The 16,455-nt window shown below is 43.7% G+C and overlaps 1 protein-coding gene across 8 annotated transcripts in view; it reads right to left on the reverse strand.

Annotated features, from left to right (window-relative positions):
• The window catches only part of ZNF618 (zinc finger protein 618), a 771,796-nt gene that overhangs the window by 175,977 nt on the left and 579,364 nt on the right, over positions 1-16,455 (reverse strand). For 7 of the 8 annotated variants that reach the window (XM_033960461.1, XM_033960460.1, XM_033960462.1 and 4 more), the window contains one exon: positions 14,554-14,643. In XM_033960461.1, the coding sequence (XP_033816352.1) occupies positions 14,554-14,643 (90 nt within the window). Of the gene's footprint in view, positions 1-14,553; positions 14,644-15,895; positions 16,047-16,455 lie in introns of all 8 variants that reach the window. The other variant, XM_033960466.1, reaches the window with a different exon arrangement.

Consider the following 16,455-nt stretch of genomic DNA (forward strand, 5'->3'; position numbering starts at 1 on the left):
TTCCAAAATCCAACTCCAAACCAAGATAACGTCAGACTGCCAGTTGGAATGACCCCAAATGAGACCTTCACTCCCAAGGCCCCTTGCAACTTTTTTGTTTTTTTAAATTGGACTAGTGAAATATATTCTCTTAGGCTTCTGCGGCTGGTGCCATGATTGTTGCAATAGTCGGATGAAGCAGCATCTGGGTAGGTAGAACTGACTTTTCAGCCATCATACTGTGGCTTTCTTCAAGGTATGCTGTGAGATCTGCAGTTTATCTTTATAGATAGAGGTCCTCTATCCTGATTGGCTGGGGTTTGAGGTGATTGAGGCAGGAAAGTCCATTAGTCATGAATTTGAATTTTGGCGGGAATGTCACTCGGGCAGTTTTCAGAAAGAAAAGGACACCCTTCAGGACATATTTCTTGCTAATAGCTACCGACAGTTACATTTATCATCATATAGTCCAAAATATAATGCAGGTATAAAGTTCCAATAGTTTTACTGGACTTGGAATCAGATCTGCCCACCAACCCAGACAGCAGATTAACCATTCCCCTTAACTGTATCCATGACATCCTGTTTGTCTGTCTTGTCTGTTTAGATTGTAAGCTCTTTCGAGCAGGGACGTCATCAGAGGAACGCACGGGCGTGAGAAAGTCGCGATGGGGCCTGTGCTGTCGACGATGCTGTTTGTTATAAGGTACTGTATCTCGGTCTCGCGGTCAGGGTTTGGATGGGTGGGAGAGATGGAAGGGTCATGGGGGGAACGCTGCTGCCACTGGTGACTAGGGCTTATTTTCGGGGGTAGGGCTTATATTAAGACCTACCCTGAAATTAAGCCCTAGCATGATTTTCGGGGTAGGTCTTATTTTTTTTTCTTTATTTCATGCTCTTCAAATTGATATGTTACATGCAGCTATTTAGATTTTTCTATGTTTCATGAATATATTGGCATCTGTTTCATGAAATTGTTCTACTAAATACAGTTTTAAATGTATGGTTTTTTTTATTTAGATATTATTTCATGTTTGTTCATATCCTCTCATTTCCCAATTTTACTACGAGTTGAGGTATGTTCTAGCAAGTATTTTTACTTTATAGTGTGTAATTTTGCTCCTAACTTATTTTCAGCATATACCTTTGGTTTATAATCTTTACACAACTTTTAATATCTTCTTTTATTAGAATGGTGATGAGCTACACACATAGTTTTTGTTGTTATATTTATAATGCTATTTTATCTCAGAGTCCTCTTATATCATTATTCTTTTACATTCAGTAATCTTTATTATGCGTATTAAAAAAAAAAAATCACTTTTCAGTAATCTGAACAATATTCACGTTACGTTATGTTCAATTTGCTTACTCGCTCTAATCTCCAGGTATGTCCAAAAATATGTGAATCTATATGTTCGGCTTAGGTGTACATTTACCAATCACATACACACATGTAATTCAATAACCATTTGTCACTTTTCTTCTGCACGTTGATTGATGTTCCTTTCTTAGCTATTAACTTTTTTCATATACATTGCCAAGGTACCCCATGAACGCCTACTACGGAAACTGAAGAACCATGGGGTGGAAAGAGACGTACATAGATGGATCAAAAATTGGTTGGTATGTAGAAAGCAAAGGGTAGGAGTGAAGGGCCACTACTCGGACTGGAGGAGGGTCACGAGTGGTGTTCCGCAGGGGTCGGTACTCGGACCGTTGGTGTTCAATGTATTTATAAATGATCTATAAACAGGGACGAAGTGCGAAGTAATAAAATTCGCAGATGACACCAAACAATTTAGTGGAGTTAGGACTAAAGAGGACTGCGAAGATTTACAAAGGGACCTGAAGAAACTAGGAGAGTGAGTGACGAGATGGTAGATTAAGTTTAATGTAGAGAAATGTAAAGTCTTGCATGTAGGAAACAGAAACCCGAAGTACAGTTATACGATAGGAGGGCTGGTAATGGGTGAAAGTACCCAAGAAAAGGACTTGGGGGTAATAGTGGACAACACAATGAAGCTTTCGGCACAGTGTGCAGCGACCTCTAAGAAGGCGAATAGAATGCTGGGTACTATCAAGAATGAACCAGAACAAAAGAAGTTATCCTTCCGTTGTATCAGGCGATGGTGCGCCCACATCTGGAGTACTGCGTCTAATATTGGTCGCCGTATCTTAAGAAGGATATGGCGATACTCGAGAAGGTTCAGAAAAGAGTGACACGATTGATAAAAGGTATGGAAAACCTTTCATATGCTGAAAGATTGGAGAAATTGGGGCTCTTTTCCCTAGAAAAACAGAGACTTAGAGGGGACATGATAGAAACCTACAAGATCATGAAGGGAATGGAGAAAGTGGAGAAGGACAGATTCTTCAAACGTTCAAAAACTATAAGAACGAGAGGGCATTCAGAAAAATTAGGAGGGGACAGATTCAGAACCAGTGCTAGGAAGTTCTTCTTCACCCAAAGGGTGGTGGACACCTGGAATGCGCTTCCAGAGGGTGTGATAGGACAGAGTAAAGTTTTGGGGTTCAAGAAGGGATTGGTTAATTTCCTGAAGGAAAAGGGGATAGAAGGGTATAGATAGAGGACTTTTCAAATGACTAATAAGACCTGAACACATGGTCCATCAGCGTTTCCTCAAACTAAACAGACAGAAGACAAAGATGCTCTGATTTGGCAACCAAAACCCTCTGCCATACCAGGAGTTCACCCTTACCTCAGAAGATAATCATAAGCAGGTCTTCTAAAGTTCTTGGATTTATCCTCGACCTAACCATGAGAGACTAGGTCAGCTCACTGGTCAAGAAGTTCTTTTTCCACCTAAGACAGCTCAGGACCATTAGATCAGCCTTGAGACTGACAAACTTCAGGACGGTGGCCCAAATGGTTCTCCTCTTCAACTTGACTACTGTAATTCCCTCTACTGTTGCATTGCTGAGAAAGACCTTAAGAGACTACAATTACTGCAAAACACAATGGCGAGGCTAATCTTATGCAAGACCAAATATGAGAGGGCAACACCACTACTTAAGGAACTACACTAGCTGCCAGTATGAAGCAGGATCCAATTCAAAGTGGCATGCATGATACATAAGGCCATATACAGAGAAAACTCAGCTGGACTCACATCCGAAATCCAAATCACACAATCTTTCCACAATTCAAGGACAATCCAACGCTAGAAACTACTACTTCCCTCCACCCACCAGGTTCGAAGGAAGGCTTCAAGTTCCAAGGCCCTAGAATCTGGAGCAGCCTCCTGAGCAGCCTGCGACAAACGCCCACATACTTCCAATTCAGGAAAGCACTGAAAATACACCTATTCTCCTCACTGTTCTGACCAATCCTACGCAGTCACCTGCATGATATCTATGTTTTTACATAAGAACATAAGAAATGCCTTCACCGAATCAGACCTTTGGTCCATCCAGTCCGGTGACCCGCACACGGGGAGTCCAATCTAGGTGTTCCCTGATGAAGATCTTATTTTCCCGTATCCCTCAATGTGATTTGCAAGGAGGTGTGCATCCAAATTGCATTTGAATCCCAGAATGGAGGTTTCCGTCACTACCTCCTCCGGGAGAGCATGCCAAGCATCCACCACTCGCTGTGTAAAACAGAACTTTCTGACATTTGTACTGGGCCTGTCGCCCCTCAATTTCAGTCTATGACCTCTCGTCCTAGTCACATTTGATAATGTCAAAAATGATGCTTCTTGCTATATTTTAGTATTTTAAAAGTCTCTATCATATCCCCTCTCAGTCTTCTCTTCTCAAGGGTGAACAAGCTTAGTTTTCTGAGGCGTTCTTTGTAGCTCAAATTTCCCATACCTTTTACTAGCTTTGTGGCTCGCCTCTGCACCCTCTCCAGCAGGGTTATATCCTTCTTTAGGTAAGGAGACCAGTGTTGGACTCAGTACTCCAGGTGTGGTCTTACCATTGCTCTGTAAAGCGGCATTATGACGTCCGCCGATCTACTCGTAATACCCTTCTTTATCATGCCTAACATCCTGTTCGCTTTCTTTGCCGCCGCTGCACATTGCGCCGATGGCTTCAGGGTCCTGTCTATCAGTACCCCCAGGTCCCTTTCTTGTTCACTCTTGCCCAATGTCACACCTAACATTTTATAATCATGTTCCTTGTTTTTCGTACCCAGATGCATCACTTTGCATTTGTCTATATTAAACTTCATCTGCCACTTTTCTCTAGCTGGTTCAGATCTCTCTGGAGTTCTTCAATGTCCTTTTGTGATCCAACTGATCGACATAGTTTCGTGTCATCTGCGAACTTGATTATATTGCTCATCGTTTCCTCCTCTAGGTCATTTATGAATATGTTGAATAATATTGGTCCGAGAACCGAGCCCTGGGGCACACCGCTTGTCACCTTTTCCCAGTCCGAGAACTTCCCATTTATGCCTACCCTCTGCAATCTGTTCTCCAGTCAATTTCCTATCCATCCTAGAATATCCCCTTCAATCCCATGGCTTTGTAGTTTCCTCAGAAGCCTAGCATGTGGAACCTTGTCGAACGCCTTCTGGAAGTCCAAGTATATTATATCCACCGGGTCTCCGCTATCGATTTGTTTGTTCACCTTTTCAAAAAATTGAAGTAAATTCGTCAAATATGACTTTCCCTTCCTGAAGCCGTGTTGACTAGCTCTCATCAAGTCGTGATTCTCCAGGTGTTGCACTATGCTATCCTTGATTAATGCTTCCACCATCTTCCCAGGAACTGACGTAAGACTCACAGGTCTATAGTTGCCCGGTTCTCCTCTCAATCCTTTTTTGAAGATTGGAATGACATTTGCTATCTTCCAGTCATCTGGTATTTGTCCGGTTTAAATTGACAAGTTAGCTAGGGTTTGTAAAAGCTCTCTGATTTCTACCTTAAGTTCCTTTAGCACTCTCGGGTGAATTCCATCCGGTCCAGGGGACTTGTCACTTCTTAGTCTATCGATCTGATAGTATATCATTTCCAAGTCCACATCCACTGTGATGAGGCTATCCTCAATTTCTCCCTTTGATACTTTCCCTGGTTCGGGCATTGATGCAATGTCCTCCTCGGTAAAGACAGATGCGAAGAATGAATTTAGCCTATCCGCAATCTGTTTGTCATCCTTGATGCACCCTTTTATTCCTTGGTCATCGAGAGGGCCCACTGCCTCTTTTGCTGTTTTTTTTCCCTTTTATGTATCTAAAAAAGGGCTTGAAGTTTTTGGCTTCTTGCACTATCTTTTCCTCATAGGCCTTTTTGGCGTCTCTTACCACCTTGTGACATTTCTTCTGGTCGACCTTGTGACTGTTCCAGGCCTCTGTTGTTCGTTCGCGTTTCCATTTTTTGAATGAGTTCCTCTTTTCTCTTATCGCATTTCTAATATTATGTAAGCCGCAATGATTCCTAGAAGACGTTTGTAGGATTCAAGAGTTGGTATGATATGGTAGGCTAGGAAATTACATAGTAACATAGTAACATAGTAGATGACGGCAGATAAAGACCCGAATGGTCCATCCAGTCTGCCCAACCTGATTCAATTTAAATTTTTTTTTTTTTCTTCTTAGCTATTTCTGGGCGAGAATCCAAAGCTTTTCCCGGTACTGTGCTTGGGTTCCAACTGCCGAAATCTCTGTTAAGACTTACTCCAGCCCATCTACACCCTCCCAGCCATTGAAGCCCTCCCCTGCCCATTCTCTTCCAAACGGCCATGCACAGACACAGACCGTACAAGTCTGCCCAGTAACTGGCCTAGTTCAATCTTTAATATTATTTTCTGATTCTAAATCTTCTGTGTTCATTCCACGCTTCTTTGAACTCAGCCACAGTTTTACTCTCCACCACCTCTCTCGGGAGCGCATTCCAGGCATCCACCACCCTCTCCGTAAAGTAGAATTTCCTAACATTGCCCCTGAATCTACCACCCCTCAACCTCAAATTATGTCCTCTGGTTTTACCATTTTCCTTTCTCTGGAAAAGATTTTGTTCTACGTTAATACCCTTTAAGTAATTAGCTTTCAGTTTCAATCTAATGATGGACTATTTTCTCTGAGAGTAATCTTCGACCCTGGACAAGGTGACCCTCACAATGATCTCCCCAACCATAAAGACTGGCATTTGTCATTAGTATTACCCAGGAAGAAATGTGGAGAGGCAAGTCTTTGAACAGTGTCCCCACCTGTAGCTACCAACGCAAGCTTTGCCACATTTCTGCTGTCCAGGTCAACGCATCTAGAGCAAATCTGTCTGAGGAGACTAGCATGATACCAGTGCATTCTGAAGAGGGCATAGGTAAGCTTTTGCCCAAGGTACCATTTCTATGGTTGCTATCATTGACTTGAGTACCTGCACATGGTGCCAAGACATAGGGCATTAGCATTGCCAGAAACTCTAAAATCTGGGCTCTTAATTTCAGCTTGATTGACTCCGTAAGAAAAACACAGCCTTCTGCCATGTTGAAGAGGACCCACAAGTACTCCAGGGATTGTGACGGCTCTAGGTAATTCTTTCAGAAATAGATAATCCATCCCAGGACTTGTAGGAGCTGGAAGACTTGTGTCACTGCCTTGTGACTTTCGGTTTTGAATGGTGTCATGATTAACCAAACATCCAGTTGTGGGTATTTGCACAGGTGAGCTGTGTCCACCACATCACCTTGGCAAAGGTGTCAGGTGCTGTTGCTAAACCAAACTGTAGTGTCAAGAACTGAAAATGCTTCTCCATCCTATGGAACCTGGGAAATTTTCTGCATTCCAGGAATATGGGTATATTTAAGCAAGCCTCCATTAAATTCAGCAAGCATAGAATTTCCCCTGTGCCACCGAGGCAATGACCGAGAGCACAGTCACCGCCGGAATCTGGGCACATTTAATGCTTCATTGACAGACTCCAGATCCATAAGTGTTCTCCTATCGTCTGAGTCTTTCTTGGGTACAAATAAGTATATAGAGTATCTGCCCGAGCCCAATTCTCATCTGGCGCAGACTCTATGGCTTGAATATCAAGAATGCAATAAATTCATATAAAGCAGTTTGCTAGTGAGAAATTGCTGTGTTGTCATATCAAGCCTATAATAATAATAATTTATACAAATGAGCCTCAAAGACTTTGATGCAGCTTCAATAACATTTGCTGACTTAAGCAGCCACTTTTATTATCATTGACTCTAATCAAGGTTGGGAAAAACAGAACAGTAAAAAACTCGGAAAAACATACCGAGAAAAACATGTTAATCAAAAATCCAAACTTCAAAATAGAAAATCAGGTTTAAATGTGCACAAAAACAGCAATATTCACCTGTAGTCTGAATGAAAAAATATCAAAAATTACCAACTTAGTTGGAGTATACATAGTTCCAGTCACTTATCTTTTGACACCATCCACCAGAGAGGAACCGTTCAAAACAAATTTGAAGTATTGGATGAATACAATGTAGTGGTTCCTGCCGGTCTTCTCCTGATGCAGGGGCATGGTCTGCAAAACAAGGTCCTTGCCAAGAGCTGAGAAGTTTCCAGTGGATTACTGTGAATTTGGTTTATTCAAAACACATCATAAGAAAGTCTTACGGGTCAGGTGCCAGTAGAATGGAGGAAGGAACACTGCAGGTGGCTTGAAGAGAAAGGCGGTAAGATGCTGCACGGGCTTGGGGTTAGTGGGAAGGGAGGGAAAGAGATGCTGAAAAGAGCCAGCTGGATATGACCCGACACCGAGGAAGGTACAACATCAGTGGGAGCACCCAAACAAACCACACCTATCCCCACAAATCTGGAGGGGATCCCTGAGGACCTGGAGGGGATCTGCATGGACACCACAGGATTCCCGCTGTCCCTGTTCCCATGCAGCTCTCTAATCTCCTCACATCTAATTTTTTCAGAATCCGGTCATTCTTTAATCCTATGGACTGGAATGCCAGCGATCATACTTCCTGATTGACATGGAAGACTGAAACAATCTTTGGCAAAAAGGATGGAACTGTGCACATAGAAACTCCGGTCTCTATGATCTTGAGAAAGGGCTCTCTGCATTAAAGTGCCTGTAGTTCTGAGACTCTTCTCATTGACATAATGGCCACCAGAAAAAACGATTCCTTAAGTGGCTCGTATGGAGACTGACTAAGGTTCCATAATGGAAACAGGTGTTTTACTGGTGGATCTGAGTTGTAGCGCTCTTTTTAGGAATCTGGCTATGTCCGGATGAGATGTCAAGGAACTTTCGGGTCCTTATAATAAAAAAGTCCCACCACTTGGACTATGAGCGAAGTCACTGCAAGACCCTGGTCAAGGCCAGCTTGGAGGAAAGCTAACACCACCGAGATCGGAGCAGAGAATGGCTTCACCATCTCTTTAATGCACCAGTGCTGAAATGTTTCTCATGCCTTAGCGTAAACAGAGACTGTTGTAGACTTTTGGCTCTGAGAAGAGTAGCAATAACTACCTTTGAGTATCCTTTGCATGCTAACTGCACACCCTCAAGAGCTATGCCGTAAGAGCAAAGTGATACGGATCTTCTATGACCACTGGCCCCTGAGAAAGAAGGTTCAGCAGAGACCTGCAAACCTCTGAAGATGCACTAGATCCGCATATCATGGTCTGCATGGCCAATCTGTTGCCACGAGAATGACTATCCCCAGATAGTTTGCAATCCTGTGGAGTATCCACCCTATCATGGGCCATGGAGGAAATATGTACAAAAGCTTGTTCTTTGGTCACTGCTAGTCCAGAATATCCAGATCTGCGCTTCTGGACTCGAATCATTGACTGAGGAAGTGGTCCACCTTCTTGTTTCTTGTTGTTGCCATCAGATCTAATCTAATCTTCTATTTGTGAGTCGCACAAACCTGTACAAGCTCTAGACGACTGATAGAGGAAACTTGAAGGGAAGCAAGGGAGGGACAGAGGGCAAGTTGGGGGGGGGGGGAGGAGAGATAAGGCAGATAGCATTAGTTGTCAAAGAGGTGAGTTTTCAGTTGTTTTCAGAAAGATATAGTTGGCCTTCTTCCCGATTGCTTCTGGGAGGTCGTTCCAGGTTTTTACTCCCACATAGGTTAGCATGGAGTTGAAGATTCACCTGTAGTGAAGGTTCTTTATGGACAGCAGGTTCAGCTGAATTCTGAGAAGGATTCTTTTGGATCTAGACCAAGCTGATGAGAATAGCTGGATAAAGGGAGCAGCTGAGTTTCCATGTTGTGTAGGATTAATGATATTTTGAAGTTTATCTGGGATGTTATTGGAAGCCAATGTAGCTGTTTGAGGAAGGCTGAGATTAAATCATATTTCTTTAGGTTGAAGATCAGTCTTGCAGCTGTGTTCATTTGAGGACCATTTCAGGACTGTCCCTGTTAAACTGATTTCTGAGAGTTTGGTTAGGAGCAGTTGATGGTCCACCGAGTCAAAGGCTGCCGAGATATCAAACTGAAGTAGAATTGCATGTTTACTCGAGATCAGCAGCTGTTTGATTTTGGTGGTTAGTGTGATGATGATGAGTTCAGTGCTATATTGTTTTCTGAATCCATATTGAGACAGATGAGGCAGGAGTGTTGCTCTATGTTTGAGGTTAGTTGTTTGCTTATGTGGGTCTCAAGGATTTTGGTGAGAACAGGAATACCAGTAACTGGTCTGTAGTTCGAAGCTATGGAGAAATCTGCTTGGGCTATTTTCGGTATAAGGGTTAGAGCAGGGGTGTCAAAGTCCCTCCTCGAGGGCCGTAATCCTGTTGGGTTTTCAGGATTTCCACAATGAATATGCATGAGATCTATTTGTATGCACTGTTTTCATTGTATGCTAACAGATCTCATGCATATTCATTGGGGAAATCCTGAAAACCCGACTGGATTGTGGCCTTCGAGGAGGAACTTTGACACCCCTGGGTTAGAGCTATTTTACCTATTTCTTTGGGTAGGTGTCCCTGGATCAGGGAGCTATTTAGAAGGTTGATGAGCCAAGAGTTGATTTGGTGGGGGGCAGCAGATAGGAGATATGTTGGGCAGTTGTCTAGGGAGCTGCTGCATGGGGGTAGTTTAAATATCAGATTTTTGATGTCAGGGATGGAGAGGTTAGTGAAGGTGTTCCAGATATGGTCGGCTTTTATGGGTTCATAATATTCAGTGGTGCTAGATAGGGGTGTGCTGGGGGTGGTTGACTTTGCAACTTCTAATTGGACCGATTTGACTTTGTTGAGAAAGAAGTCTGCTAGGTCTTGTGCTGTAATTTTGTTGGTGCAGGTAGCCGATTCTTGGCTTGGAGGTGATGTTAATTCTCGTACTAGGAGAAACAATTTCTTGCTGTCAGTTGTTTTGCTTCCTAGTTTGCAGGCATAATAGTTTCTCTTGGTTTCAGATATGTTGTCCTTGTATTTTTATAGCTGCTCTCCACTGTGTTCTATACTCCGACGTTTTGTTCTTTCTCCATTTCCTCTCTAGACGTTTGCAAAGTTGTTTGTCCGCTCTTAAAGAGTCTGTGAACCAGTGTGATAACTGCATTGGCGACCCCAGCAACAAACAATGGATTGGAAGGATGTGGCAGACATCTTCCATTCTAAAAGATCCAGTGTCTGTCTGCTAAGGAAATCAGCTTGAACATTGTCCACTCCCACTACATTTGATGCTGAAAGAGCCTGAAGATGAACAGTAAGCGGGCCTCCAGACTCAGCTGTGCATTCTTGGTGCCTCCCCAGCGATTGACATATGCCACCACAGTAGAACTGTCCAAAAAGACTTGGACTGCTTGTCTCTCCAGACTCTTCTCCAGCTTCTGCAATGCCAATCGAATGGATCAAAGCTCCAATCTGTTAATCAACCACTTCCTTTGGCAGGCCAACAAATGTCCCTGGATTGGGCATCTGTTGCAGTGAGCACCCAGCTGAACAGGCTGGCATCCATTCTCACACTTACCCACAAAGCTATTCTGAGAGGCATGTCCCTTGATAACATCTGTGGCAGAGCCAGCAGCCCATACTGACACGGGATTTTGGAGTCCATGGTAGACACATCTACACGGATTCTGATTGTTGCAACCAAAGCAATAGCAGAAAACCCTGGAGAGGATGCATGTGAGCCTTTGCCCATGGGACCATGTCTGTCATGGCTGCCGTGGAGCCTAGCACTTGGAGGTAGTATCACGCAGATGGAGCTGGCTTGGCCAACAAGTTTATCTGGGTACAAAGCTGCTGTCTACATATCTCTGGAAGATAGATAAGACCTTCTGCCATGTTGAAGAAGATTCCAGGGACTGGGACGGAACCAGTTGGCTCTTATGGAAATTCACTATCCAACCCAGGCAATGCAAGACCTGGACCATGTGAGCCACTGCCTGTTCTCCTTCTGAGAATGAGAGAGCTCTGATCAGCCAGTCATCCATGTATGGATAGAAACATAGAAACATAGAAATAGACGGCAGCTAAGGGCCACGGCCCATCTAGTCTGCCCACCCTAATGACCCTCCCCTACCTTTGCCTAGTGAATAGAGCCCACGTGTCGATCCCATTTGGCCTTAAAATCAGGCACGCTGCTGGCCTCAATCACCTGCAGTGGAAGATTATTCCAGCGATCAACCACCCTTTCAGTGAAAAATAATTTCCTGGTGTCACCTCGTAGTTTCCCGCCTCTGATTTTCCACGGATGCCCTCTTGTTGCCGTGGGTCCCTTGAAAAAGAAGATATCTTCTTCCGCTACGATGCGGCCCGTGAGATACTTGAACGTCTCGATCATGTCCCCCCTCTCTCTGCGCTCCTCAAGCGAGTATAGCTGCAGTTTGTCTAACCTTTCTTCGTACGGGAGATCTTTGAGTCCCGAGACCATCCGGGTGGCCATTCTCTGAACCGACTCCAATCTCAGCACATCTTTGCGATAATGTGGTCTCCAGAATTGCACACAGTATTCCAGGTGGGGCCTCACCATGGATCTATACAATGGCATAATGACTTCCGGCTTACGGCTGAAGAAACCCCTGCGTATGCAACCTAGGATCTGTCTTGCCTTGGATGAGGCCTGCTCTACCTGACTGGCAGCCTTCATGTCCTCACTGACGATCACCCCCAAGTCCCGTTCTGCTACCGTTCTTGTTAGGATCTCACCATTAAGAGTATAAGTCTTGTATGGATTATGGTTGCCTAGGTGCATGACTTTGCATTTTTTGGCATTGAAGCTGAGTTGCCAGGTCCTAGACCAGCGCTCCAGTAGGAGTAGGTCGTGCATCATGTTGTCGGGCATTGAATCTTCGTCCGTTGTGCATTTTCCCACTACATTACTTAGTTTGGCGTCATCGGCGAATAAGGCTATTTTACCTCGAAGCCCTTCTGCCAAGTCTCTTATAAAGATGTTGAATAGGGTCGGTCCCAAGACCGAACCCTGTGGCACTGCAATCCTGCAATCCTGTTCAGCAGAGATGCGCAGCTACCACCACCTTTTGTGAACGTGCGACCAAAGGGACGCGCAGAGAACTGGTAATGGTTCTCCAGAACATGAAATCTCAGGAGCTTCCTATAGGCTTCTGTAAAACCCAGGGAGGACAGAAATTCCCCTGGTGCCACTGCAACGAAGACTGCTCTGTCTCCTTGCGAAAACGTGGAACTTTCAGCACCAATTGATGTGCGAGATCCAGAATGGGTCCCCAATCTTCTGAGCCTTTATTGGGTATTATAAAGTATATAGAGTATCTGCCCGAACCCAAATCCTCGGATGGCACGGGTTCTATGGCCTGAATATCTATCAATCTTTGAACTGTAGCGGAGACCTTGCTTGCCTTCCTCCAGGCATCCTGACGGGAGAGTCCACAAACCAGTCTGCTAAGGGCTAGGTGAATTTGAGCTTGTAACCGCTCCGAATGATCTCCAACACCCAATGGATTGAAGAGATCTGTGCCCAGGCCCCCGCATACTCTGAAAGCCATCCCCTATCTTCAGGGTAATGGCTCCAGACCTGGAGTCATTGTGCTTTTTTGGAGACTGAAACAGGATGAGAACTGGAGGCTTGGTTCCGCCTGTATCCTGAAAATATCTGTCTTGATCCCTGGTAGGATCTCTGAGATGAGGCTCTTTCTGAATACTGCCAAAAGCATCTGGAGCCACAAAAATTAGACCGCCCGAACCTTCTTGGGGTTCATGGTCTGCTATTAGGTAGAGATTTTGGCCAATCTACCACACTCGCCATAAAATTGTCCAGTCCCTTTATGAACATTTTGCTCCTTGAAAGGAAGTCTGCTGAAGTTATCCTTGGAAGAGGAATCTCACATCTATTGCCTGATTCATAGCATTCTGTGGGCTGAGATAGAAAAATCCAAGACTTTGCTCATAACTCTGATGTCGTAGAGAGAATCAGCCATATTAATAGAAGCTGGGGCAAAGGCTCACCCTTCACTGCCACATAATCCACTCCTGTTAATAGGAGCTGGGGCAAAGGCTCACCCTCTGCCAGCGTAAGCCCACACAACTTGGTATGACAGGCACGTGTCACAAAAGAGGCTGCTGCAGCTGCTTTGATTCCCAAGGCCAGTGCTTTGAACTGTCTTTTAAGGATCACATCCACTCTGTGATCCTGCATATCCTTTAATATCATGCCTCCCTCATTTAGTAGGGATGTACGTTTGGTTACCTGTGCTACTAAGGAATCTACCTTAGGCTGAGCATACATCTGCTGACACTCCTGTGCCATCAGAAACAGCCGAGCCATTGTCTTGGCTATCTTTAATGACCCTTCAGGAGCAGCCTGCCTGAGTTCTTAAAGTAGCTGGATCTGGGAGAAGAAATTACTATTTCAATGTAACTGTTCTTCCAACGCTGAAATCTTTGGGCTGCCAGTTGGATCGAAGTCTGCTCCTCAAAACCCCTTGGACCCATGCCCTTGAAAGGGAGGAGGTGAAATGCAACCTGCACCTTTAAGATCCTCGCTGAGCCCCCTATAGATGCCTGATATCCTGCATTCAGGCCCCACTGACCCAATAGGCGAGCAAAGCTTCTATGGGACTGGACCCCAAGCTCTACAAAAGTTTCTTCAGGCTGGCTAACAGGTACCACAGAAGGACTGGCCTGTCAGCTGCAGACCTTAATCTGCTTCTCCACACAGGAAGAGATTGATCCTCAATCTGGAGAGATCCAAGCATCGAAAGCCACCAAAAAAACACCAAAAGACCATTAAAAAAAAGAAATATACAAAGCAGCTCAGAAAGACTTATTCCGGCTCTTTAGCAGAAGGAAAAATTGAAGGGAGCAGTAGAACCCTCTAGTGATGAAGGAGGAGGTGTTAAAAAACTGGAGTGGATTCCTTCTGCACAGCTCATGAGAGAATACCCTACTGTCCAGAATGACACATCTATTGCACTAGAACAACGGTAGGCAATTCCAGTTCATGAGAGCCATAGACAGGTCAGATTTTCAGGATATCCACAATGAATATGTATGAGATGGATTTGCATGCACTGCCTCATTGAGATGCAATTTTATCTCATGCATATTTATTGTGGATATCCTGAAAACCTGACCTGTCTATAGCTCTTGAGGATCAGAATTGCCTACCCCTGCACTAGAACACAGATTCTGTACTGCACAATTAATATTAAAAGTAAATCTTCCACATTATACTCACTGATAGGTGCATGTAGAGCCACGTGTTCCTGGTATGGAGTGTAGTATTTGTATTGCTTGCCACAGTACTCACAGGTATAACTGCCAGTTTCTGCAAAGAGAAAACAGCAGAACAGGAAATAAGAATAAAGACAGTAAACATCATATATCAGAAATAATAAATCTTTAAAACATAATGCACATCATCCATACAAAGAATTTAAGCACCACAATTCTATATCACTACGGGGCTATTTTATAAGAACTTACATGTGTAGATTATATACTGATTCAAAAAATAATCACCTTATTTCCACATAAATACACAACCAAATACTTTTATGGTCACACATCCATCATTATTCTCCGAGCCGATAAAGGCAGGGGGATAGTGGTGCAAGATTATAGTGATTATCAGAGGGAAGCTTTGGGTCAGATTCATAACATAGAATTTTATAGGGAAATTGACCTGGATCCAACTTCAGCTATTAAGAAAGTTATTGATTAGTTACTGATCACAGCTAAAAATGAGTCAGTCATCTCTAGCAAAGAATATAATTGTTTATCTCAAGAGTTTCCAGAAGTTCCATATATTTATTTCATACCCAAAATACATAAGTCTGATACGCATCCCCCCGGGCGCCCGATAGTAGCGGGGGTAGGGTCGATTCTGGAGCCTTTGTCCTGTTATGTGGATAGTTTTACCAACAGTTGGTATCCCAGGCCAAATCTTATGTCAGAGATTCATCTCATTTCCTTCAAGCATTGGATACAGTGAGGTCAAATAAAGAAGTACAGTCGAGAGTTTTAGTAACTGCTGACGTAGCGGCTCTGTATACCAATGTGCCGCAGAATGCGGCTTTAAGGATAGTACATCAGGCATTTAATATGTTAGATTTATCTCCCCAGAAAAAAGATTTTGTATATGAACTGGCTAAGATAGTGATTGGTCACAATTATTTCAGTTTTGAAGATAAATTTTTTCATTCAAATCAAGGGAGTGGCAATGGGCGCGACAGTAGCGCCTTCTATTGCTTGTCTCTATATGACTGAATATGAAGAACAGCTGGTAAATAAATCTACAGGGTTTAGGAAGGTGAGCCTGTGGAGGTTTATTGACAATAGTTTTTTCGTCTGGGGGGGTAATCGGGAGGAATTGGAGCTTTTTCAGGTGGAACTTAATCAAATGGATCCTAATATTAAGCTTACTTTTAATATTGACAGTTATAGTGTTCCTTTTTTGGACATAAATGTCAAGAAACAGCTGGAAGGATCCACAGTACAGTTTTCCACTTCCCTTTTTAAAAAACCCTCCGATCGTAATACGATCTTACATTACAATAGTTTCCATCCTAAACCCTTACGTGACAGCATTCCTATTGGCCAATTCCTTAGGCTGAAGAGGGTTTACTCTGATGATGTTGATTTTCAGGAGCAGGCCAGGATGATGTATGATAAATTCATGGAGCGTGGGTACCCGTCTCGGGTAGTCAAACGAGCCTGGAAAAGAGCCCACTATTGCCAGCGGGAGTGGTTATTTTAACCCAAGCAGCGTCAAGATGACCATGATTTTGTGTGTGTATTGCCTTTCTCCAACCTTAGTTATAATATTCGGCAGATTATTGTCAAACATTGGTCAGTGCTTCAGGTGCATGCAGGTTTTCAAAAAATACCCCGGTTTGCGTTTACTCGCGGCCGTAATTTGGCAGAGATATTAAAACACAAGGGTGTTAGAGATGATGAGGATTTGGTTCCCCATACCCAATGTGGGCATTGTACGTACTCAACCTAATATATATAATAATACCACTTCTTAGGAATGGTGCATCCAAAATCACCTCAGTTCATGGTGTCTTATAAGAAATAAACTCAGGAAAAGGCCTCAGAATCCGAACCTACACACAGTCCTTATCACAGACTGAAA

This window comes from Geotrypetes seraphini, chromosome 10 (genome assembly GCF_902459505.1).
Source record: "Geotrypetes seraphini chromosome 10, aGeoSer1.1, whole genome shotgun sequence".
In the NCBI taxonomy this organism is placed as follows: Eukaryota; Metazoa; Chordata; class Amphibia; order Gymnophiona; family Dermophiidae; genus Geotrypetes; species Geotrypetes seraphini.